This window comes from Trichomycterus rosablanca, chromosome 1 (assembly GCF_030014385.1).
Source record: "Trichomycterus rosablanca isolate fTriRos1 chromosome 1, fTriRos1.hap1, whole genome shotgun sequence".
NCBI classification, from domain to species: domain Eukaryota; kingdom Metazoa; phylum Chordata; class Actinopteri; order Siluriformes; family Trichomycteridae; genus Trichomycterus; species Trichomycterus rosablanca.
In genome coordinates this window covers 66431914-66459063 of record NC_085988.1, presented here as the reverse complement: position 1 = coordinate 66459063, position 27150 = coordinate 66431914, and the positions used below count along the sequence as shown (strand labels likewise).

Genomic DNA, 27150 nt, shown 5'->3' with positions numbered 1-27150 from the left:
ACGTCCCCTAAACTTGAAATCTTTGAAATCATGACGCCCTTCGTCAAGAACTTTGCACCCTCAAAATCGATGCTTACCTTAAACTCGGCGTGTGTGCGACTGCCATTTTGTTTAGCGCTTGGCTTGAGCAGTGCAGTAATTCGTCATCGAAGTGCGAATATGAGACGAATCTGAATTTGTGTGGAATAACCGTCAAATCTACTCTGAAAGCGCCCACATGTATCTGTGTTTAGCTGGATTTTCCTCCTTCCTTCCTGTCTCACTTTTAAACTTGTGTTATAGCTCAGGGTGCTGAGAATCAGCTTTTCCGAGAGAGTCTAAAACACTTACCGTCAAAAAAAAGCTTAATGTGACTTAATGTATTAAAAGAATGACATAGAAACACTTAACCTCTCTTAAAATTTTTTAACCTCTCTTAATATTACTGCTCATAAGTAGTAATAATTAAGAGATAATAATTAATAATTTTCTACACTAATGAAAATCCTTGCTCATTTTTTTAGTACAATAAGTCACGTTAGGCTTTGTGTACCGGCACACTCCATACAAAATAACGGCACAGCCAGCGCAAAAGCTAGACAGAATATGTCAAATTCCTCGTGAAACGGAACCTGAATAAAAATCAAATCTTGATCCTCAAATATACTTTTTAAAGTTTTCATAAGTTTAGCACTGGAAAACAAAAATTGAATCTCCTGACATGTTTTATAATTGTGCTTTCCAGGTGACCATCAGATTGTGCAACTTTACCTCAAGTCTAAGGAAACAGGGCTGGCATTTGCCAACACAAGCTTCGTCTTCTACAACTGCAGTGTGCATAAATCGTATGTATTTTTGTAAGAAATGGCTTCATCTTCATTCATTTCTTTATGATCTGCACATTTCATTGATTCACTGACTTTCTCTCAGGTGTCTTTCTTGTGTTGGAAGTCCCTACCAATGCCACTGGTGTAAATACCGCCACATCTGCACCCACGACCCACGCAGCTGCTCATTCCAAGAGGGACGGGTCAAGCAACCTGAGGTGAGTCAGAACTTATGACTTCTTCTTCCACTGACAGTTCTCGGCTGTCAGGACCGCTAAATCGTGTATGGTATCAGATGCAGTCCAGTGACAGCCAGGTAAAATTAATTCAGCACAGCTGTTTTTTAAAGGCTGGCAGATTTGAGGTGCCACTCCAACAAATAAAACTCGCACAAGCTCTTGCCTAGAAGTGTCTGTATTTTTGTCATATCTATGAAAAGTGTGTGTTTGAATTTACTTTGAACACTTATGATTACTGTACAGTATTGAACTGTTTGGGCTTAATACTTTCACTTAATACTTAAATAATAAATAAATGATTAAGCAGTAAAATAAGGTATGTAAATGCCATAAAACACAAAAGTATGATCATGTCAAACAATATCAACTTGTGACAAACTTGGGTAAATGTGACATCTGGAATTAATATAAAATATACCCTCCAAGTCTAGCGGTCAACCTGAAGTATCTGCAAGAACACTATGCCAAGATCTAAGGAAACTAAGAAGATTTAAGACAAAAGGTTTTGCACACACCCATGGCTGTGTGTTTCAGCCAAACAAGCAAACAAACATGCCAATGCTTAGAATTTATTTACATCTATTAATTCTGGCTGTCCACATTTGTCTTTCTAATTATCAGCATGCCCTCATTGTCAATATTGACCAAGCTAATACTGGGTTTTCTTCTCTGTGTTTGCAACATCTGGTTCCCAAAATCAGGCACTGGACATGAGCTCATATTAATGATATTTGCTTCTACATGTCCATTTTATTTGGCTCTGGGCAAGCGTTTGGTCTGGGTTATGAGTTTCATTTAGATTTCATTAATCCACATAACTAGGGGGTAGATGTGCTCGGATTCTCATCACAGATTCACCACTTCTGATTTAATGAGTTTAAATGCTTACCTCAGAAATTGTGTTGAAGACAATGATGAATCAACTTTGTTCATTTAAATGAAATGACCCTTCTCACTAACCCTCAGGGGATGAAGTTCTGTGCTTTATAATAGTAGAGGATTAACTTTGGAAAGCGAATAGGGGAATTATCCATTCATGCTTTTTGTTTAGTTGATGAAGTAAGAATGAGTCATTTCACCCTGACATTCTTTTGGCTGCTGTTGTATTTAGGGGTCACTACAGCGGATCATTCCATTCAGTTCTTACACCAGATTCCCTTTCTTTTGCAATCCTCCTATTTTTATCCGGACCTGGGATCGGCACTGAGTGCGCACTGACAAGTGCTCCTCTCAGTGGGTATGGACTGTCTGGCCCTTAAATACACTAGGGCTGGCACCGATCTGATACTCGGTATCGTTATCGGCCCGATATTGGCCCAAATCACTGGATTGGATATCGGAAGGAAAAAATTTAATCCCATCCAATACTGTTGCTTAATGTAAATAACACTTAATGTTAATAAGCAAATAACACACGAAGATACGTTCCAACAGAGTGCCGTTTATTGCCACTCATGCTTGATGACATCATTAACATGTGCCACTGATCTACAACTCATTTGCAACAGCCATTTAGAAATTAAAACACACTGATCTACTTCAACTTTTAGCATTTGAAAAAAATCTTTTCTTACTACCACATCTAAAAACACTGTTTAAACACAATAAAAATCGCTTTATAAATAATACATTGCTCACCTGAGATAAAGAAAACATATCTTGTACCGGCTTGGAGATCTCTCACATCCTCAACGATTAATCCATTAGTGTTATGAAATAAAACAAACCACACCGTTTCCAGTTTCCCGTTTTCCTCTTCAAAATCCAGCAGGGTTTTTAATAAGCACGCTTTGATTTTTAATAATCTAAAAACGTGACAGAACTTTAATAGAAAATCTCAACTTTGCGTCAATTCTAATTGGTCCATCGCAGTCACACTCCTTGCTAACTGGTGCAAAAAAGTTATTGACAAAAAACAACTTTTTGGCAACAGTTTGAGGAAGGTCCTTCCCTGCTCCAGTTTGACTGTGCCCTTTTGCCTAAAAATATAATTATTAAAAATATTTTATACATAACAGAAAAGTATTGCAGGACAATCATTTGGCCACATTAGTCACTGACTAAGAGATGTGTAGAAGCAGGTAATGAGAGTATTTGGGTGTAGGCAAATTGATCTGCTGGACTGTCTCTTGTCTTATTAAAATGCTAATTGTCTATACAATTAAACAGCAGAAAGAAGGATAGATGGATTTAGACTGCTGTTAAACAATATAACTGCCCTCACTTTTCTTTTAAACTTCATTCTAAAACCTGAAACTGTTAGAAATCATTGAAAACAGTGGAAGAGTTCAGTGAGTACAGGATGAAAGTTGGTGTGGGATGTGAAAAGAGACTGAACTCAAACAGATAAAAAGGAAGGAGGGATAATGAGGTAAGACACATTTAAAAGTGAGTGAGGAAGTGTAAGAATGCAGGATGAATTATTTAAAGACTGGTATTTAAAGATTTTTTCATCTTCAGCAACTGCTTTATTTTATTCAGGGTGCATCCAGCATCAAACCTAAACACTGCATCATCCACTATATGACCAAGTGTGTGGACACCCATCCTATTTTATGAGTTCAGGTGTTATAGCAACATCCACTGCATAGTGTTTGTATACAATCGGCTAATATAAAAAATATTTTATATGCTTCCAACTGTGCCTGTGCAGTAACAGAGGCCCATAAAGACACATTTTTACAAGTTTGGTGTATAGGAACTCCAATGACCTGCATAGAGCCCTGATCTCAGCCTCAGTGAATATATTTCAGATGAATTGGAACATACACTGATCAGCCATAACATTAAAACCACCTCCTTGTTTCTATACTCACTGTCCATTTATCAGCTCCACTTACCATATTGAAGCACTTTGAAGTACTACAATTACTAACTGTAGTCCATCTGTTTCTCTACATACTTTTTTATCCTCCTTTCACCCTGTTCTTCAATGGTCAGGCCCCCCAGGACCACCACAGAGTAGGTATTATTTAGGTGGTGGATCATTCTCAGTCCTGCAGTGACACTGACATGGTGGTGGTGTGTTAGTGTGTGTTGTGCTGGTATTAGTGGATCAGACACAGCAGCGCTGCTGGAGTTTTTAAATACCATGTCCACTCACTGTCTACTTTATTAGACACTCCTACGTAGTTGGTCCACCTTGTAGATGTAAAGTCTTCATCAGTGGTCACAGGACGCTGCCCACGGGGCGCTGTTGGCTGGATATATTTTTGGTTGGTGGACTATTCTCAGTCCAGCAGTGACAGTGAGGTGTTTAAAAACTCCAGCAGCGCTGCTGTGTCTTATCCACTCATACCAGCACAACACACACTAACACACCACCACCATGTCAGTGTCACTGCAGTGCTGAGAATGATCCACCACCTAAATAATACCTACTCTGTGGTGGTCCTGGGAGAGTCCTGACCATTGAAGAACAGCATGAAAGGGGACCAACAAAGCATGCAGAGAAACAGATGGACTACAGTCAGTAATTGTAGAACTACCTTGTGCTCCTATATGGTAAGTGGAGCTGATTAAATGGACAGTGAGTGTAGAAACAAGGACGTGGTTTTAATGTTATGGCTGATCGGTGTAGATTGCAAGCCAGGCTTTCTTGTCCAACCTGAGTGACATCACAAATGCTGATTTATCAGAATGGCTACAGACACAATTCAAAGATGGCTGTCATAGCTGCCACTCCCGCCCATGATTTTGTTCATATAGTGTACCTACACATAGGGGCAATTTAAAATAGCCAGACCACCTAATGGAACATTTAGGAAGCTGGATGGATACTGATGTACCCTGAGTAAACCCAGTGTTCCTGGATGGTTTTGAACCTACCGTGACCTGAGAGCAGTTAGTGTAGATGAATAATTTATAAATTCACTTTGGAAGATGGTCATGTCTCAGTAACAGTAGAAGAATGAGTAATCTGGACAGGGAGCCAATCTGTTTCAGGGCATCCCATATTCACACATTCACATTTATTTATTTAATATTCTTTTATTTAGTTAGTTAGTTTAATTAGGGGGAGAATGAGTCATTCCTGTGCTGTCTGTTTCAGAAACTGCCCTCTCTTAGACACACAACACACACTTGCACTCTAATTATGGATCTACCCATCTGTGCCAGATCCACTTACTCTGCCAAGGTTTCTCCCACCCTCCAATCCAAACTCTTTCTCTTTTCATCACGCTTTCTCTTTCTCTTTTCAATTCTCTTCCTCTTTTCTATTCATCTTTTTTTTCTGTTTGTAAACAAATGACTATGCATCAACCCAGGGCCTCGTTCAATAAAAACCCAAAGTGCGAAAACATACAATTCCATTTCTTGTTTTCTTTAAAATGTCATTATTAGACGATTGTCTCAGCTTTTTTTTTATTTTTTTATGACAGGCCATGAGTGTGCCAGCTATGCCATTTATCCATGTCTTGACAGAAAAACCACAGTGTCAATGTTCAAACTGCATTGCAAAACAAACGTTGATTTACACATGTTTGCATTGTATGTTTTAGTAAGCATCTTTAGAGGGTTTAGCACTTACCCAAATAAGTGATTTGGGTAAGTGCTAACAAGCTTCTGCCACCTCTCTTGTGGGATCTTTGCCCATTCTTCTCAAGCAAAAGCTTTCATCTCATTGAGGTTTGATGGCTTTCATGCTGAATAAGAAGACCACTCCAGGGTATTCACGGATTGACTTGGAAGTGTGCTTTGGTTTATTGTCTTGCTGGATGAATCCAACAATCACCAAGGTTCAATTTCACCACAAAAGGCATAACATTTCTTCTCAAAATGCCTTGGTATTTCTGTAAATCCTTGATGCCAGTCACACGGTTAAGGCTGCCAGTTTCTGCAGCAGATAAACATCCACACATCATCACTGAACAACCTCCATGCTTGACTGTGCAAAAAGTATTCTTTTGCTCATAAGACTCGCTTTTGTTGTGCCAGACAAACTGATCCACATGAGCAAACAGTTCCAGTTTTGATTTTTCATTCCATAGAACTGTATCCCAGAACTTTCAGACAATACTTCCAAAGGTCCAAAGGAAATCTTCTTATACTCGTTGCACTTTTAGTGAATTATTTTTCTCTTTCAGCTTTTGTGACCTGCAACCATGATTGCAACACACCTTAAAAACTCCTGGGTGGTGTTTATATAACACATCACAGCTTAAGCTGAATTGAGTCCCAATTGTTCAATCATGCTGTAATAAATAAAAATAAAATAAAAAATAAAATTCAATTTTTTGAATTGTGTAGTAACAATAATTCAAGAACTGGGTGACTAAAATGCTCCATATGCACTTTGTGCATGACTGTTGATTATATGATATTAATCATGAATAGATGCTACACTGATATGCCTTTCCTTTTCTCATGATCTGTCTATCATTTTTCCTGTCTATAAAGACTTAATAACCTGTCCTGACAAAAACTAAAGACTCCATAATAAACCCTTCCAATCTTAAATTATTTTGCTGTTATGCCTGGCGTCAATCACTTTTCCACATAAACCTGCCCGGCTTGTCCATCAGTTGAGAAGGCTAGAATAGAGGGAATGGTAGACCTCCGTTTCCGAACAGAGCAGGGTAGCTGGTGAAAAATGAAAGTTATATTGGCTGAGAGATGATGAAGTCTAACAAGGACAAAGTTCAGCTCCATTTGTGATTCATCGCCTTGACCAATCGCAGTAAACATGTACATGTTAGATCAGTTTAATGGGGCAATAAATCCAGAGATGACATTCAGGAGATTGTGTGTGTGTGTGTGTTTAAGCCCAGGTAAGATGTAAGACATTAGGCACAAGTGTAAACAGTGCTACAGTTAACATCTGTATTTTGGTTGTAGATTCCTCTAGAACCTTAACGTTTAAGGGTTTTTTTTAATGCATTTTCTTCCTTTTTTAACTGAATTTAGCATCTTCCATTGCTGGGGATCCCGATTGCATCCGAGGAGGGTATTTTTGTCTGCCTCACATCCCCTTTGATGCGTGCACAGTCCCTAGACCCTTATTTACTCTCCCATTCACACATGAGGCTGTAAATCGCGAGAGCCACGCACCAATCTTCATGCTCCTCCACCTCTGTACAGGCTCCTCAGGTTACTAACCAGGGTCCTGGCACAGCGTTGAAAGACCCCACCCACTCATTAGTGCGGTCTTTCCCACCCAGCAGACTAGTGGCCAATTTTGTCTACTGCAGGCACCCTCAAGGCGTCTCAACCCTAGAGGGCGCCCTGCTGACTGGTAGCAGAGCTGAGATTCCAACTCGGGGAGTTCAGAATCACAGCACTGGTGCATTAGCGGAACTTGAAGTTTTTTAATCTACTGGCAGTTTTTTAAAGCTTCTATAAAAGAAGATTGCTGATTGCTTTGCTGATGTCCTGAATTACTAGGATCCCCAATATTTGCATTCCAGAAATCCTTCTGGGTGCAAATATCATTATCTTTATGGCACAATCAAGTTGAGATGGTCGTTACATGTGTGGGTATCTGGAGTAGTAAATCAAGTTGGGTGCATTTTTATGCTGAGACACAGTTCTACATAGTCACATTCTCAACCAGCCACACATCAGCTTTGTACCCGCTCCTCAGTTATATTTAAATATAAAAAATATACAATTAAAGCTATCTGTTTGTACTTTTGATGTCCTGCAAGTGGATGCTTCTGAAATTACATAGGAATGAGAGCAACAATGCAAAATAGATATTATGTAAAGTTATTTTGACCATTTAAAACATGCATTTCCCCATAGGCCTGTGCAATGCCCAGGTTCTGTTCCCCCTTGTGTTTAATAATAGGCTCCGGGGCCAGAGAGACCCTAAAAGAATAAAGTTAAATGAATGCATGAATGGAAAAATTATAAATAAAACCTCAAAATGTTCTGATATAAAAATTTGCTAGCATATTTATATTTGCTGTGTGTTATCACAGCAAATGAATTTCACATATGCAAACCTTTAGTAATACAGGACCCGAGTGTATGGGCTTACCATCAGGGAAGGCACTGATTATCTACTTATATCAGTCATAGATCTAACTGCAGTCTCTCTGAAGATCACTTTAATTCTGAATGCCCACGTAGGCGATGAATAAAATAATTGGTGATGAGTGAAAAGTACATTGTGTATGTGTGTGTGTGTGTGTGTGAGAGAGAGAGAGAGAGAGAGAGAGAGAGTGAGAGCATTTTAGAACAGTAATTATGTGTGTGGGTGGGTGTGTTTGTGTGTTTTGCATGTTTTAACATTGGTTTATGAATTTTAATGTAAGTACTTGCATAAAAAAGAATGTTTGTGCATGAGTGTGGTGGCACATAAGTGCTGTAGGCTGTAATATGCTAGAATCCTCCGGGGTGGCACAGTTCTACAGTACTGACTATGAAGACCGAGATTAAAATGACATTGTGACTATAAACTAATGAGATGCGATGGATATTACCATGGACCCTTACAGTAATTTTACAAATAGCGGTGCACCACTTTAATCCACCTTGTGTCACTGCTGTGTGTGTTGTTGTGTGTGATGTTAAACAAATGAATTGGCGCATGTAATATGTGCTTTATTGTTCACATTAAGTAAGCAGAACGTAGAATATGGCAGATAATGGGGCGCTCAAGTGGTGCAGTGGTAGAACACGCCAGCCCACAACTGTTGAGATCACGACAGCTTGCGCTCAAATCTGAGGTTTCAGTTTGCACAGTAAGGTGCATACTAAACGCTGAAGGTCTCCATGCCCAAACTCCAAGACCTTCATATACCTCTACTGATCCAATAGCACAAAAAGTCAGCTCTAAAATGCTCAAAACTATACAAATAAGCCACAGAAGTCTTCTGTACTATGGAACTGAAACTGTTTAGGCTTATAGATCAGTGGTCTGGAAGTGGAAGAATAAAGCAAACACCCTGCCAACAGTGAAGCATGACTGTTGCTTAGAATGAAAATGTTATGCCCTCTGTGAGGAAGCTAAAGCTTGAGTGTCATTGGACCTTCCAGCAAGACAGTGGTTTCAAGCATACCTCATTCTCTACCAAGGCTTGGCTTCAGAGGATGTCCTGGAAAATTCTGGAGTGGCCGTGAGAGTCACCTGACTTGAACCTCTCCGAAAATCTTTTGTAGGATTTGAGGAAGGCGGTTGCATCACGCAAACCAAAGAATATTAGTGAACTGGAGACCATTGGTTTAAGAAATGGGTTTTTATTTTAGGAACGCTGTCAGAAGCTGGTCATAACAGCAAAAAGGTGTTCTATTAAGTACTAAAGATATTTTGTCATGATGGGTTGAATAATTCTGAGAGACCATCATTTGTCTACTTTTGTGAAACAGCTGTCAAATTGGTTGACAACCACATAGTAAGAAAAGTATATTAACGTAGAGGTCATTGCTAATTAAAGGGTTTGATTCCCTGTATGTGTATAGATTATAAGATCCATAGTAAAAAGGCAGAAGATAAAGGAGTGAAATATAAAACTCTGGTTCTCTGCAGTGTGTCACAATGAAAGATGATGAGACTGATTTTGTATGCTTGGCTGATTCACTGTCTATTCCATTCATGGATTTGTTTGACTATATGTAAAGTGTGTGTGTGTGTCCCTCATACACACAGACACATATTATTAAAATGGTCATCCTGTGCCATTTACTTTAAATCCCATTCAGTCTGCTGCAATAGTACTTTTTCAGTAATGGTGTTTTTTTGACAATGCCACCAATGTTAGTTTGGTGCCAAACATGGGCAAGCTTCAAACATAAAACAGCCTTTCATATCCTCTGGTGCTAAGCCTGTAATGGGCAATAATGGCTTTTTAAATGCAACTGTAAAGCGTTTTAAATGAAAACCAGTTGGCCTGTCTAACAGAACTGGTAATTAATGTATAAGCATGTTAATGACCACACACAATGTCTAGAGTTTCCAAACACTTGGTACAGAAAACGCTAAAAGAATGGGTGTTTCTTGGTATGTTTTATAAGTGTTTGATCCTAATTTTGCTTTGATATAGAGGTAATCAATATGTCAAAAATATTCAGAAAAAAACACTTGCTTTCTGAGTGGTAAAACCATAAAGTGTTCAGCCTTTTTTTTTTGGAGATAAGAAATGTCATAGATATCCTCAGTAGCGTATCCAAAAGAACATGTTATGTCCTGCTCTCTACATGGAAGAGATTCTAATCTCCCTTGTCGATCAGAGTAAAAAATTAGAGTAGCTAATTAATTATAATATAATGTATAGCTGATTTACAATCAAATATGAGCAGTTTCTATTTTATTATTCAGTTATTAGTGTTGGAAAAGTTATAAATCACATTTAGCTTAGCTACAAATTCTTGTATATATAACAATGTTCATCACACCAAAAGTATTGAATCATGTCAATACAATAATATTAATATCATATAGTCATATCACTAAGCCCATGTTCTTTTTCTCATGTCAACATTGGTTTTTTCCACATACTTCAGTGTCCTTAAACCCAAAAACACAACAAAAATAAATGAAAAATTTAAATAAAAAAAGAAGTGAATAAGTAAAAAATGTGTGATGCCCTATGATAGGTTGGCACTCTGTGTGTTCCCGCCTTGCATTTAGTGATTTTGGCTAGACTTTGTGCTCACTGCAACTCTGAAGAGCTTGAACCTTTAATTGGCTATTATTAATCAGTTTTTTATAATGAGTTGTGTGGTTCTGATGCATTGACCTTTTTTGTTCTCTTGCAGTCATGTCCTCAACTGCTGCCTGCTGATCGGATCCTGGTGCCGGTAAACGTGGTAAAGCCCATCACCCTACGTGCCAGGAACCTGCCCCAGCCACAGTCCGGCCAGCGAGGCTATGAGTGTGTGCTCACCATACAAGGGTTGGAGCAAAGAGTCCCTGCCCTTCGCTTCAACAGCTCCAGTGTACAGTGCCAAAACACCTCAGTGAGTGCATTTGTGTTTGGGGGTTGACTGGCGGATGTAAATCTGTGCTGTTTAAAGATTGTTCCTTGTACCGAGTGTTATGACTTATCTATTTTAAAAGAGGAAAAAAGTACTATGATATATAAGGCAGAACATTCTAGCAGCTAGCAGCTGTTAATCCTGCTTGCGTCAGCAGTCTGGCCTTTTAAGGGCCCTTGTATCTGAATTTCTCTTTTTGACTCTGTTGGCAAAATGATATAAGCTTTTTACCATCTAAACATGATTATTCCAAATGCCCTTTCTTTTCCTCTCTATCTTTTTCAATTTTTCTGTCTATCTCTCTCGCTCACTCAGTACTCGTATGAAGGAATGGAGATGAGCAGCCTCCCTGTAGACCTGACAGTCATCTGGAATGGAGATTTTAGCATTGACAACCCAGCCCTAAATAAAGGTGAGTCTTCTCATCTCATATCTGTGACAGCAACCCTGCAGAGTCCATCGTCTGACCTGCACGAATAGTTTCATCTCTGTACTTCTCTTCCCTTTCCTAAGGGGTATATTTAAAGGTATTCCAGCATAAAGTGTATTTGCATGGACATGTGCTTCTACTTCTATTTGAGTGTTTATATACTCACCTGCATCCAAGGGCCGGATTAAATGGACAGAAAATATTATGCATTAAGGGATTTGGAGACCTGTCTGGCTGAATCATGTCTGTTCAGGGCATATTTGGAAATATTGTGCAATTTTTGATTGCTCATATTAGTGACTACACAGGTAAGGAATGATTAAGAACGTGGTGTCATTTTAAAACATTATAAAGCTGTTTAGTTTAGCATATGGCTGATACATATCATGATCACTCACTAAGAAGGAGCTCCCTCTTTTTAAGGTTCTGTTCTACATCACCTCTATGTACTTATTATTCATATAGCACAATTTGCAGGGACCCATGTCTACAGTGCCACCCAGTGATTGGTAACGTGTATCGAATAACTTCAGCGATTTATGCTTTCCAAATTACACCGATCAACATAACATTATGACCACCTTCTTGTTTCTACACTCACTGTCTATTTTATCAGCTTCACTTATCATACAGAAGCACTTTGTAGTTCTACCATTACTGACTGTAGTCCAGCTGTTTCTTTACATACCTTTTTAGCCTGCTTTCACCCTGTTCTTCAATGGTCAGGACCCCCGCAGGACCAGTACAGAGTAGGTATTATTCAGGTGGTGGATAATTCTCAGCACTGCAGTGACACTGACATGGTGGTGGTGTGTTAGTGTGTGTTGTGCTGGTATGAGTGGATCAGACACAGCAGCACTGCTGGAATTTTTAAACACCTCTTTGTTACTGCTGGACTGAGAATAGTCCACCAACCAAAAATATCCAGCCAACAGTGCCCCATGGGCAGAGTCCTGTGACCACTGATGAAGGTCTAGAAGATGACCAACTCAAACAGCAGCAATAGATGAGCGATTGTATCCGACTTTACAGTGTCTAATAGATTGGACAGTGAGTGGACACGGTATTTAAAAACTCCAGCAGCGCTGCTGTGTCTGATCCACTCATACCAGCACAACACACACTAACACACCACCACCATGTCAGTGTCACTGCAGTGCTGAGAATCATCCACCAGCATACCTCATACCTCGCAGCATTAAAAGACTTTTACTTACAAATGTTTTTGTTTCTAAATTAAACTAAAAGTTGTGCAGTCATGCTTCATAAATACACTCCAAAAGTATTTAGAATAATGAATGATTGTGCAAATACTGTATAGCCACAACAGTAGATTTTTAGTCCTTGGCTGATGTCCCAAGCTGCACTTCTGCACTATTTGTGTTGGTTTTGTGCCAGACAGCAACATTGCAATATTTTTTTCACCCATCTTTCATTATTCTATTCATTATAGATTTCTATGGCAGTCTGCGTGTATGTGTATATGCATTTCTGATGTAAAGTAACGGTGAGTGCCCACCTGTTAGACAACCTTTTAGAGCTCGGCAGTTTAGGACAGCTTACCGTCAGACAGCTGTCACCCATGGCTGTCGAGCGAGAGAGCTAGATAAACAATGACAGAAAAAGAGAGAGTGAAAGACATGCTGAAGCAAAATCCACAGCTGAGTGTCAGTTCATTTCCACTCACCACTAGTTCCACATTGCTGCTTGGATCAAACTTAATCCAACTGCCATGCCAATGCCATAAAATGAAGTGCACACTGATTGGTTGTGGCAAACACAAAAACTGACTGGGTTTGATTCACACTTGGGCAGTTATTCATAACATTAGAAATAAATAATGACATATGTAAACAGTCTTAGTAAAGGCAGCAACTGCTCCCAGCTTTGTGCCCAGTTTCGCAGGTGGTGCAAACATCTGGAAATACTGACACTTTTGAATTGTCTAAAGGCAATTTAATTAATGACTTGACCCAGTTTCATTATTAAGTTAATTAATTAAATGAACAAAGGTTTTTATTAAGTTATCCTTAAGTCCATATGTTATGACAGAATTATAATTACAAACTAATCATGTACATCCCTTGTATTTTAAAAGTCACTTCTTGAGCCGCTCAGGTGGCGCAGCGGTAAAACAAGCTAGCACACCAGAGCTGGGATTACAAATACAACGTATCGAGACTTAGCTCTGCCATCCAGCTGGGCTGGGCTGCTGCATGAGCGATTGGCTGTTGTTCATAGGGTAGGATAAGAGCCGGATAGGGACTGATCCGCATATGAACTCGCCTCGTGCAGGTGAAAAGATGCAGACGGCTATTGCACACTTGTCGGAGGGGGCGAGTCAGTTCGCGCTCCTCAATCGGGGTGGGGGTCAGCACCAGTAGAGAGAAAGCATAACGCAATTGGGTAAAAATTGGATGCGCTAAAATCGGGACAAAATGCATAAAGAAGTCACTTCTTTAATATATTTTTCCTCTACCTGTCTGTCTGTCTGTCTGTCTGTCTGTCTGTCTGTCTGTCTGTCTATCTATCTATCTATCTATCTATCTATCTATCTATCTATCTATCTATCTATCTATCCGCACACATCTTGCAAAGAATGCAGGAGGTTTATTGACCAGTGTAAATTATCCATAGATGTAAATTAGTGAATGAATGAATAAGTAAATGTGTGATTGTTGCCTTGTCCAAGTTGTGGACAGCAGATTAAATTGTACAAATACTGCTAAACTCACAACTAATAATCTGTTAATCTGATCAGATTATCATCCAGTCTGCACAATCCCTCAGCAACAAGTTTATGTTAGAAAAGCTATCTTCACACAATCTAAGTAAGCTGGAAGGTACATTTACATTTTTGGCATTTGGCACTTTTATCCAAAGCGACTTACAGTACTGTGACAGTATATTATCTAAGCAATTGAAGGTTAGGGGCCTTGCACAAGGGCCCAACAGTGGCAACCTGGCAGTGGTGCGGCTTGAACCAGCGACCATTTAATTACTAGTCCAGTACCTTTACCGCTAACCCTAACCCTATATAATAGTGCATTCCTCAAAGACAAAATGCCAGTTTTGCAAAGCAAAAATAAGCTAAAATGTTTAAGCAAAATAAATGTTTATTTCCCCTGAGCCTTTTCAGTCTTACTGTGCCTTTAATGCTCTAATGCTGCTGCTAATGCAGTGCGGAGCTTTGTCACCAGAGCATTGTTGCATACAAAACACAAATGACAATGCAGAACAATTAAAGACACCTGTGCACAGGAACAAAAATTTTTATGTGGCTCTGGAAGCTGGAAAGTGTGTGTGTGTTTTTGTCTGTGTCTATGTGAAGGGTAAGCTAATTTAGGGAGAGGAGAAGTGGAGGGTGTAAGATTTATCCTGCTGGTTGCATGCTTTACGCTGCTAGGCATAAGCACTAAACCAGAGCTGTTCTTGAGGCCTAATTTAATAGAAAGAGCATCAAGCAGCAATTAAGAATGCTTCTGGTTGCTACAGGAACAACTTTAGATAGTGGAATGAGGACTGGAGAGGGATGACTGCAAATTATGAAATAAAAAAAATAATAAGCAAAAAATAAAAAAGCAAATGACGGGTTAAAAAATCAACTACTGTACCAGGATATTTTTTTACTGAAATAAATATGTTGAATACTGGATTTTAACTGGTCAGAAAGTGTTGCTAAAGTTTCTGTTAGTGCAATGCTTTAGTGACACCATGACTTACATGAAAGATAAATGTACGAGATTCATATTGATGAGCTTGTTTTAATATATTATTCATTCATTGTCTCTTAGTACCAACTAATCATAGGAAGGGACCATGTCATTGTGCTTAACTGCTTGCTTAAGTATATATCAATCAGTTAAAAAAAACATTTTCAATGCAACATTCAAATAATTTTGGTGTTTTCACCATCTACTGTACATATTTTTGTGAAAAGATTTAAAGAAGTATCTGCATCTGTAGGGCTGAAAACTAATTTTCTGGACATTTTACAGCAATTCATTAAAAAAAATAAAAAAATTAAAAAGTTATAAATTCTTTTAATTGCATTTTACAAAATGTTACAGCGTTTCTGAAAATGGGGTTTGTAGTGGTACAAAGGTGTGGATAAAACACGTCTATTTAAATAATTTTTAAGTGATTTTGGAGTATTATGCTGATCTATCCATAGATATTGCCTGCCAGAATCTAAATCTGACATTTAATCATTTGTTCCTCCTCTTTGCTCGTGCAGTGCACCTGTATAAATGTGATGCCAGGCGGGAGAGCTGTGGCCTGTGTCTGAAGGCTGATCCACTGTTTGGCTGCGTCTGGTGTAAAGGGGAGAAGCGATGTACCCTTAAACAGCACTGCCCGAACCCACAAAGCTTGTGGCTGGAACACTTTGGCATGAACAGCAAATGTACCAACCCCAAGATCACCAAGGTAAGCATTCATTAGCAATTTTGCTTTCCTGGGCAGTTATACAGAAAATCTCATAAAAGCCAAAAAGCTAGCCTGCTAACAGCAAATATTGTTAAGGTGGAAACTGTTAAGGTTTTCTAACATAAGACAGTGAGAACTGTGACTAATTGGAACATATGCTTTTTATTTAAATAATGTGAGTTCTTTTATTAATCTACTGTCGATTTTCTGCTTGGTTTTAAAATATACATACAGCTTTTGTACCTTTAGGATATAGTTTTGATAGTCATCATTGTCATAACTTTATCACATGCTACAAGTTTTAATTTTAATACACTATGCCGGGGGTTTTCAACCTTTTTGGACCTCGAAATTCACTGGTTCAGTATACTCTGCTTTGACTGACAGAAAACTCATATGAGCAACTTTTAGCTCCATTGACAGAACAAGTCTGACTTGGCTGTTGCTCTGTGGTAATAGCCAGTTTAATTAAGCCTCCGACCAGTAAGGAAAGCAAGTCACACAAAATGTTCCAGTAGCTGGTGTTTATTTAAAACCGCAACATTCATTAATAACAGTAAAAACAAAGAGATGACTGAGGAGAGAAACTCAGAACGTGCACATGCTTTGCTTCGTATGAACCGACTCCTGAATCACTTATAGCGATACTGTGAACAGAGCATCTCCCACTATACACCTCTCTTAAAGACACACACACACACACATCCTATAACAGCAGTCATTGCTTTTGTCACCGATTTATCTTCACTGTTAGCCCTATTTTTAAGTTTACTAATCAAATATGTCTCCTGTGGGGGAAAAATGAATTGCTTTGGTTTTAAAAGTAAAAAACAAATCTCATAATGTCACGCCCCCCCCCCGTCCCACATAGTGAAAACCCCTGCACTATGCTATAACATACACTATATGGCCAAAAGTATATGGTGTTATCATGACCTTATTGACATTCTGTTCCAAAACCATATGGAATTATTGCACATTCAATTATTACATCTGTACCAGATTTCATTCTTGTAGGTACACTTTTCCCATAAATTTGGAGTTTGTATTGTGTATGAATTCTTAATCAACAGAGCATTTGTAATATCATACACTGATGATGGACAAGAAAGCTTTGTTTACAGTTCACTCTTCAGTTTATTTAAAGGTGATAAGGTTAAGGTTCAGGATTTGTAATGCCCACTGTGGTATCCCCACACCAGTGTTGTCTTTATGTCTTAATGAACATTGTTTTGTGCACAGATTGAACAGAAAGATTCATGATATTTAAAGCATAGAATTTATTTTATATAGCTGATTTTATAAACCATTTACTTTGGCCTTATAGTGTAACTACAGAGGTCAACAGAATATGCACTTTGATTAGAGGTGCCCAAACTTCTGCACACAACTATAATATAATGAGTGTTTTTGCTTTACAGATGGTATAGTAACAGATGGAAAGTACTAGTTTTCCCAGTAGACTGCTTCTTGTTTTGCTAAGTGTAGTCTGTGCCTATTGTGTCTGTGTTTGATGATTTATGTATTTCAATTTATCCAGGTTAAATCTATCAGGGTCAAATGGCACTGTCTTGCTTTGTTGTGCTTTGTGTTCAAGGGGCACAGTAGTGAAAAAGTGAAAAATATAAGGGTGTTTTATTACCTTAGGCAAAAGAAAGGTTTTTTAGAATATGTTTCTGAACTGTAATTTTCAGGAGCTGCTGCTGGGATTTAATTGGCCAGATCTTGGCAGTAGTGGTAATTTGTTTTAGATGTATGACTGCATTGTTCTTTGTTATTTTTCCACACTTGCAATTTTAGCAGTTTTACTTAGAAGGTTAGTCTGACTGTCATTTAAAAAAACACTGGACTGACTCAAATAATGACTCCAGTTCTGACTCATATATGAATCGATTGAATGATTCATTTTCTAGGATTTTCTACTCTTGGGTTGCAATGCATTCGGATGCCCTTCATTATAGTGACATCTCGAATGAGCAACCCTTAGTGGAAGCAGAAGTGGGTGATGATTAAGTGTTTTCCTTCACCAGCCATCAATTAGCTTGTCAAAGTCACAAATCTAATCATGCCCTAAGAGACAACTTGCTCCCTCGCTAGCTCGGCCTTTCTCCTCAGTCTGCAGAAGCAAGCTTAGTCCTTATCAAATAAAGCTGCGTTATACACTGCGATAGCTGTAAATTGTGGGCATTGTAAGGCAGAAGATTAGTCACGGTAGAGATCTTATTAGCCCATTGATGTGGGGCAACCAAATCCAGTCTAAAATATAATATTGTCTGGAATATTCAAACGTAGGGCACCACATGCTAAATTCACTACTTATTTATTCTCTTGCTGGTTTGAAACAGCCTTGCTTTTATTAAAAGTCTGTTCACTTAGTTGCCATCTTTACCAAAACTGATATCCAAGCTAATGTTTAAATACATAATTTAATAACATCTAACAAAACTGATATACATTGCTAGTTCTTTATCATCTTCATCTGATAGTAGTTACTCAGGCAGCAGTACCTTCAATTCAGATTTGATTAAGCATCAGTAAAAGGGAATTTAGCTAGAACTAGTTTCACTGGCATGACATTAAAATATTCAATATGTCATTCGGAGATGTAGTGTTTGATCACAGGTCCAAGTAAGAACATAATTCTGCCCCTAGGTTTACAGAATATGGTAGCTTGTACACCTAATCCATAATAAAAAAGGAGGAATAAAAAGAAGTGGTGGTTGGGCTTTGTGTCTCAAAGGTAATTTCAAGGCAAGGCAAGTTTATTTGTATAGCACCTTTCATACACAGTGGCAAATCAAAGTGCTTTACATAAGGAAAAATTAAAAGCATTAAAACATTCCTGAGATCTAGAACCTCAGAAAGACTTCTTGCAAACATTTAGTTACAATTAAGACAACATGAAATTCAAACAAGAGAGATAAAAATTAAGAACATGAAAAATTAAAAGAAAATATTGTAAAATATACCCTACAATTTGGGAAATACGAAATTAAAACAAGAGAGATAAGCAATTAAAACATGAAAACTAAAAGAAAATATAGTAAAATATACACTACAATTTAGAATGTACACTACTCTATAAAAATAATTATTAAGAGCATGAAAAACTAAAAGAAATAGGGTAATAGCAAAAATTTCGAGCTCAATCATAGGCACAAGAAAAAAGAAAAGTTTTTAACCTGGATTTAAACATTTCTACATTTGCGGAACATCTAATATCTCCTGGCAGTCTGTTCCAGTTATATGCAGCCCAACAGCTAAATGCTGCTTCACCATGTTTAGTTTGGACTCTGAGCTCAACTAGCTGACCTGAGTCCATGGATCTAAGAGATCTACTAGGTTTATATTCTCTAAACATATCTGAGATGTATTCTGGGGCAAACCCATTCAGTGATTTATAGACCAGTAGCAGCACTTTAAATTCTAATCTGTAACTAACCGGAAGCCAGTGTAGAGATTTTAGAACTTGAGTGATGTGCTCAGTTCTCTTCGTCTTAGTTAAAACTCTAGCAGCAGCGTTCTGAATGAGCTGTAACTGTTTAATGGTCTTTTTGGGAAGTCCAGTTAAGAGACCATTACAATAGTCCACCCTACTGGAGATAAAAGCATGGATCAGCTTCTCTAGGTCTTGTTGGCACACTAGACCCTTGATTTTGGCTATATTTCTAAGATGGTAGAAGGCTGTTTTGGTGATGTGTGTTTTGGTGATTTCAGCTCACTCCCTGCTAGCATAAGAGGTGGAAGGAGGGATGGATGTGGGTAAAAAATTGGTAATGACTGGGAGAAAATGGGGTAGAGCTGGAAAGCTTTAAATTGAAACAAAAATTAAAACAAAAAAAGTTTGGTGGTCCAGAAATTGTGCCTTCTTCACCAACAGTAAATGAAACCCTAAAATCTTTGCCATTAACGTTGTGTTATCATTTACATTTAAATTTTTGGCATTTAGCAGACGCGCTTATCCTGAGCGACTTACAGAAGTGCTTCCATAGTAAACATTATGTTACTCAAGTTTAAGTAAACAACAGTCCAGTAACACAAATCTGCTAAAACCCTGTTAGAACCAAAGTTTCCCCCCCCCCCCAAGACACTTCATGTAATCAGACATTTCTTGTAATCTTAGCTACTTGGTTTTATCCTGAATGACTAGTAATTACTAATTACTAGTTCTGTAATAAGAATGACCTCGCAGCACAACACTAATTAGCCAGCACTAAATCTACAGTGAGATCACAGCTGAACCAGAAACAAAAAGCCAATGGCAGGAGCCGCAATGCGGTTACTGATGGTTCTTTCCCTTTGGGATGTATTGTAAAGGTTTGCCAAGATGAGTGATGGACTGACTACATTGCGATAATAGCGCAGCTGTGCGTACACTAGCAAAGAGCTGACCTCTGGGACAGATCAAAGCTGTCTTGATGGAGTGTGATCTGTTTCATTGACCTCTTCTATATACAACAGTGGAATATTTCCCAATTGGATGAAGACTGAGAATTCACTTCAAGTCTGGATAGTATTTCCACCTGCCTCCCTATCACTCTCTCTTACACTCTGGGTTTGATGAAGATTAAAGTGTCATTTACAATGCTCAAAGTTGAGCCTAGAGGAAAGATTCAATTTAGTTTGCTAGCTAGTACTTGGATATTACATGACTATGTACATTTAATCTGCATGCGGTAAGAGCCAATACCAGCAACACGTATAGTCAGCTTTAAGAATCAGAATCAGAATCAGAATCGGGCTTTATTGGCCAAGTATGCTCACACATACAAGGAATTAGTTTTTGGTTACACAGATGCTTGCAGTGCACGAAAAATACAATACAGACAATCTTATTCACACAGCTCACTCTCTCTCTAACACACACATTCATACCTGTAAACATAGAAAACATTGTAAACATTTAGCATGTGCAATTTACATTGTAATTTTAAAAAGGTGCAGTTTTGTGCAATATAAAAACTATAGAAAATATAAAAATATATAAATATGAAATGGAAGTAAAGGTGAAAATCCTGTGTATGCCATTACATAAATGAAATAGGTAGTTTTTGATGTGCAAGTGTCCCGAGTATTAACAGTACAGTAGTGTTCAATTGTTCATGAGCGTAATGGAGTTTGGATAAAAAGCCTTTGTATTATTTTAATAATATAATATATTATAATATATTTTAATAGAACATTAAACATAAGCTACCAGCAGGACATTTGGATTAATCACATAATTAACTGAACTGCACTGCAACTGCACATTTTCTTCCAAAAATTAACAGAGGGCAAAATTGTGGTGCAGCTAGTAGAGTGAGCACTGCACAGCAAAGTAGGTTACCAATACGTACTTTCTTCCTGTCACAATCTGTAAAGTGTTTTGGTGTGTTTTGCTCTAGAAAATCCTCCCACCTCATAAAACATGAAGAAGGTGGATTATCTGTTATAAATTGCCGCTAGGTGGAAGTAACTAGGTGAATAATAAATTGTCCAGCAAGAAGGTCCTGGGTTTGATCTCCATGCTCTTACCGTGTCTGCGTGGGTTTCCCGCGGGAACTCCGGTTTCCTCCCACAGTCCAAAAACATGCAGTCAGATTAATTGAAGACACTGAATTGCCCTATAAGTGAATGTGTGTGTGTGTGTGTGTGTCTGCCCTGCTATGCATTGGCGCCCCGTCCAGGGTGTTACTGTGTGCCCTGCACCCACAGTAGCTGGGATAGGCTCCAGCACCCCCTCACGACCCTAACTGGATAAGTGGCTAAGAAAGTGAGTGTGAGTAATAATCTGTCCAGTATTCTGCCTTGCGCCCATTGTTTTGAGTTGCTATCTGACTCAGATATATAATGACACAATGGGCCGCATAGTAAAACGAATTAATGAAATGAAAGTAAAAGTATTGTTTAGGTTATTCCGTTGAATTTGTGCATTCTTGTCTAAGAATTTATTTTAAAATATTTTGTACATGGGTCAGTGTCAAAGTGACAGCTTTGGAAAGTTTCAGAGTGGTCATTTCTAAAATTTTTATTCCAACACATATGTTTTGAGTAGCTGTGATTATGTATTTGTTAAATAAATATTTGTTTCATAACTTCTAAAAATTATAGTGGCTTACTCTCACTGAGCGCTTTATTAGGTTTACCTATCTGAAATTCATCGATTACATACATTCATTGATTGTTAAATCAGCAGACCTTTTAACCTCCTGTCTGCTGTTTATTCATTGCAAGGGACCCCCATAAAACTAACTAAATGTCTTTTGGGTGGTAGATCAATATCAGTACTGCAAAGATAACATGGTAATAACTTGGTAGTGTGTGCTGTACATGTATTGGTGTATCAGGTGCTGCAGAATTGGTGCACACCTTAATGTTAATGCTTAGAGGAGAACAGTGACTGGACCAAAAATACAAAGCCAACAGCATCCTGTGATCAGAAAGTGTCCGCTGATAAAAGAATATAAGAAAGATTTATATGCATAAAAAATAGAAAATAGCTCTAGACTCTAATTAAAGTGTATATGTTCCTAATAAAATGCCAGTAGGTCAACACTGGTGCCAGCACACACCATATAATTTAATTACCATCTTAGTGTCATTAAAGTGCTGAGAATGGTTTTATGGTGGTTACTTTTGATTGATTAAATGTAATAAAGTGTACAGAGCAACAGATGACCCACAGTAATTGTTTACCACAAATTGTATCTATATGGTAGGTGTTGCTTATAAAATATTTAATGAAGGTATGTATGTAAAGATGGGTATACCTAACAAAGCGCTCAGTGAGTGTATTAGAGTACATCAGATGTGCTGTGAATGTCACCCTGATGATACATTTTAATAGATATGTAATTAAATACATCCAGAACGATATATTCAGTACTCAGTAATAACTGTTTTTCCCACATTCTACCCGGCTTTGCAGTTCAGATCAGATCAAAAGAACTAACTTTTCCCTCAGGTCTTTCATGTGCGGTATGCATAAGTTTGTTTGCTGATGTTGCATCTTTCTCTGAACAATATGTCTTTATATATAATCACTGCTGATTTTCCACTATAGACGAGGCTCAGCTGGGTTCGTATCTCATCATTATTCATCGGAAAGCATGTTCACTGGAAGCTTTGTAGGCCTGACAGAGAGAGGTCCAATTATCCTGCTAAACTGAATCTCTCACAGGTGCAGCAAAGAGAGAGAGCAGGGAACTGAGTCAGCTTCCAAATCCTGCTGGCTCGTACCAACCATGGTGATCACGGAGGGGTGGGATGCGCACATGTTGTCGTCTGTTTGGATCAAGGCTTTGATGATGATTGTTTGCAAGCTTGTAATGGTGGGTTTTGTGTGCCTGCAGATTACCCCGCTGCGAGGGCCTCGGGAGGGGGGCACGCTGGTTACAATCCGTGGGGAGAACCTTGGCCTGAATTTCCACGAGATTCAAGGCAATGTGAAGGTGGCCGAGGTGGAGTGCAAACCTGTACCGGAGGGGTACATCCCTGCAGAACAGTGAGTTTCAATCATTCTGACCATATTTCCCTTCCAGCATTCCTTCAGATATAATTAAATTAGAACCATAAGAATTAATTTAACACATGATTCTAAATTTGCAGATCTGGCACAGGGTCTGGAATTTGTGATCTGGGTTTTTTGCATTTGAAAAACAAAATGTATTCAACAAAACAAAAAATATTCTAAATAAAATCTGCATTTGGTAGAATGTTTGCTCTAAATTGCCCCTTAGTGTGAGTGAGTGAAAAGGTGGATGACCAGGATGAAGTGTTTAGTGAAAATGTTTATTTATATAATACAGTGGTACCTTGTAACTCAACGTCCCCTAAACTCAAAATCTTTGAAACTCAACGCTCTTTCTTGAGAAATTTTAGTTTATTTAATTTCAAATTAACAATGAACAGTCACTTTGTTCAGTGCTCGGCGTCCATATGTATCTGTGTGTAGCTGGATTTGCCTCACTGTTTCACTTTTAAACTTGTGTTACAGCTCGGGGTTCTGAGAAATTGTGAGAATCAGCTTTTAATTTCAGTGTTTTTATATTCAATTTGTGTTATTTTCAGTGTATAAGTGTCAAAAACAACCCCATTATTTTACATAAGCCTAAAATATATGCAAGTCCACGGGACCATGGAACGCATTAACAGGTTTCCCATACATCCTTATGGTAATAATACCTTGAAATTCAACGCCTTTTAAACTCAACACCAGACCCAGAATCAATTGACGTTGAGTTTCAAGGTACCACTGTACCTCTTTAAAATAGCACAGAAAGAGAACTGATGTAGAGCTGCATTATTCCAAAAAAAGTTTATATATCTGAATAATAAGTTTAGTCCTTGATCATGTGTGTTTCTACATTGAGCCAGTAGGCCTGTCTTAGCCCCATCCAAACCAGCCATGTGTTGCCTTAATCCCACTGTTGAATTCTGGTGGTTGATAGGATCAGAAGTAAAGCTGAGAGGAATATTAAAGCAACTTTTAATCCCAGGTCAGGACAAAAGTAGTTATTACATGTTATTCTGTGCGGATTTGAAGAACCGTGCTGATTTTAGGGGACCAGAAATGATTCTTTTATTATTACAGTTTACCGGAAAAAAATCATTATTTTGTTCTGACGAAAGTCTAGCAGCCTTGTGTAGCAGTATGTGTGTTGCCTTAAAAGCCTCTTATGGCTCTGTGTGATAAGTGTGGTTTGTCACAGAATGAGCAGATTACAAACTGTATTAACTTTAACCCTGCAGTCACCCCATGAACACTCTAATAAAGCATCTAAAATGTTAGTACTGCTTTTAGAGCATTTTCTCTGACTGCAGAGGCAGTCCAATTTAGGCAAAATACTAAACTATAAAATACATTCTGTATGTACAATAAACAAGTCTGGTCTGCTGCTAGAGTATTACATAATTTATAAAACCTTTTTAGCATTTAATTGCATGAATCTTTGAATTTTTTATTTTCTATGGTCATTGCAAGTACAAGCATGCACTGCTTTACCTGCAGATTGAATTGCATGCACTTTGAGACAGTTATGCTTCTTTTAAATATAGTTAGTTAAGCTACAAGTTACTTTACAAAAATTCTAAGAAATATAGCTAATCATACTACAAACTGCAAACCAAAGGACATTAACAACACAATTAAAGCTACATCCATTATTTTTTTTTATGCATTTTCTCCCTTTTTCTCCCGATTTTAGCGTGTCTAATGTATACCCAATTGCGTTATGCTTCCTCTCCACTGGAGCTGACCCCCGTTCCGGTGGAGGAGAGCGAGACGTATGTTTTTATCTGCACAAGGCAAATTCATATGCCGATCAGCTTTGTGCACGGAGAGCCACACCCTGATCATCATTATTCCTCGACTCTGTGTCATAATGAGTCCCTATCTGGCTTGTCCTACCCTATGAACAACAGACAATCATTGTTCATGCAGCCACCCAGCCAGATGGCAGAGCTGAGATTCAATATGATGTATTCAAAATCCCAGCTCTGGTGTGCTAGCGTATTTTACTGCTGTGCCACCTGATCGGCTTAAGCTGCATCCATTATTGAGGTCACATTTTCCACTCCAAGAATATTCTAGCACTACTACCGAAACTACTTTTATTATTATTACTTATACTACTATAACTAATAACAATAATAATAATAATAACTTTAACTCATTTTCATGTCTTCCTGTAATGATGCTACAGATACTAATTCCAAATTCATTTGATGGAGCAAATAACTACTTCAGTACAATTTAGTATTAAAGATAACAGAGAACATTATGAAGCAGAAATAGCAAAATAACTCCACTGCAGAACTCTAGGACCAATTAAAAATTAAATTACACTGCATGGTAGCACTACCTATAATGCAGTGTAATTAGACAGTCATTATACAAGTTTACCACAAAGTGATTATTATTAACCATATTATTAGCCTTTTCAATTAAAAATGTAAGATAAGTGTACAAATATAGTTAATATACCAAAGCCAGATGCATTAATTTTTTTAATTTTTTAATTAATTAACTAGCTTAATTTTGCTTTTATGCTTGACAGCATAAAAAATTTCACAAAAGTGAACTAAAAGAAACAAAGTACTAATACACTGTTTGACTGTTTGGAGAAGTGTGGTTGCTTCTGCCCATAACCTCTGATTTTATGTGCACATTTTACAGGATTGTTTGTGAGATGGGAAAAGCAGAGGCGAGTCAGTTTGCCGGAAACGTTGAAGTGTGCATCGGGGAATGCCAGCCTGAATTCATGGCCAGTTTTTCAAAGTACTACTACTTTGTGGTAAGTTGTGCTTTCTGATATCATAATTTACAGTGTGTTAGAAAATTGAGAGACTTGGATTTTTAATTATTGCTGTACATTTAAAGCCCTTTGCCAATTACAGGCTTAATTGTACTTGGATTTATTGTGGCATCACCTAATAAAGATCAGAGACTTGGTCTGTGCAGTCCTCTTATGCACTGGCTGTAATGTTATCACAGAGAGGGATGGTAATGAATATGTGATCAGGCACAGAAAAGCTGCCCATAAAACCTCTGTCCTATCTCTCCTCCACACAAGCCAATAGAAAACACTTAAATCAGAGGAATATGGGCCAAGCTGTGACCCTTTTATTGATTTGCACTGTAATTGGCCCCATTAGCCTCATATAATATGCCCCACTATTGGTTTTACACATACGTTGATGACTTTCATTGCTTCTGTACAATATTGTCACAGGATTATGAGAGGAATTCATATAAAATTGTCTTATCTAAGAAATTTTAAAGGTAGTTATCAAAGCCACTCTAAAGTTTTGCTAATTGTTGAAAGTGTCTCTGCATGGGTGCATGTGGTAAAATTTTTGCTTTAGTGGTTACAGAGTAAACTAGTAGTGTAATTGCAGTATAAGATGCTATTCATTTACTTACAAAGTCTGTCATGTTTTTATTCATGAGCTGTAAAGACTGTAATAGAATAAAGGTCTTGAAACATCAGGAGAAATGTAAACAAGCCAATCTAAATTTGCAGTTTTCTTCACTTGCTTTAATACAGTTGGCTTGTTTTTTAATTATTTCAACCACAGTCAAGTTTTAGCTTTTAATTTGTGATGCTTAATTAATACAAATCTGTCTATAATCATTTTTACTCTCATTAAAAGCAGGCAGTTGAAGAATATTAATAAATATGTTTTTAAAAATGATCCAATTTCCTGCTGCTACCTGCTAATGCTTCCCGTGAAAATATTACATTATTTCATGTTTGTTATAGTTATAGTCAAGTAAGGTTTTAGTATTGGAGTCTTAAATTAATTAGCATTTTCTCAGAGATACATTTAATAATAGCCAAAC

General features: G+C 37.9%; 1 protein-coding gene across 1 annotated transcript in view; it reads left to right on the top strand.

Moving 5' to 3' along the window:
• Positions 1-27150, top strand: part of plxna4 (plexin A4) — a 317539-nt gene that overhangs the window by 232637 nt on the left and 57752 nt on the right. The window contains exons 8-14 of the mRNA XM_062995348.1: positions 725-824; positions 910-1024; positions 10748-10948; positions 11282-11378; positions 15634-15824; positions 23159-23310; positions 25984-26101. Coding sequence (XP_062851418.1) covers positions 725-824; positions 910-1024; positions 10748-10948; positions 11282-11378; positions 15634-15824; positions 23159-23310; positions 25984-26101 — 974 coding nt within the window. The remainder of the gene's footprint in view (positions 1-724; positions 825-909; positions 1025-10747; positions 10949-11281; positions 11379-15633; positions 15825-23158; positions 23311-25983; positions 26102-27150) is intronic.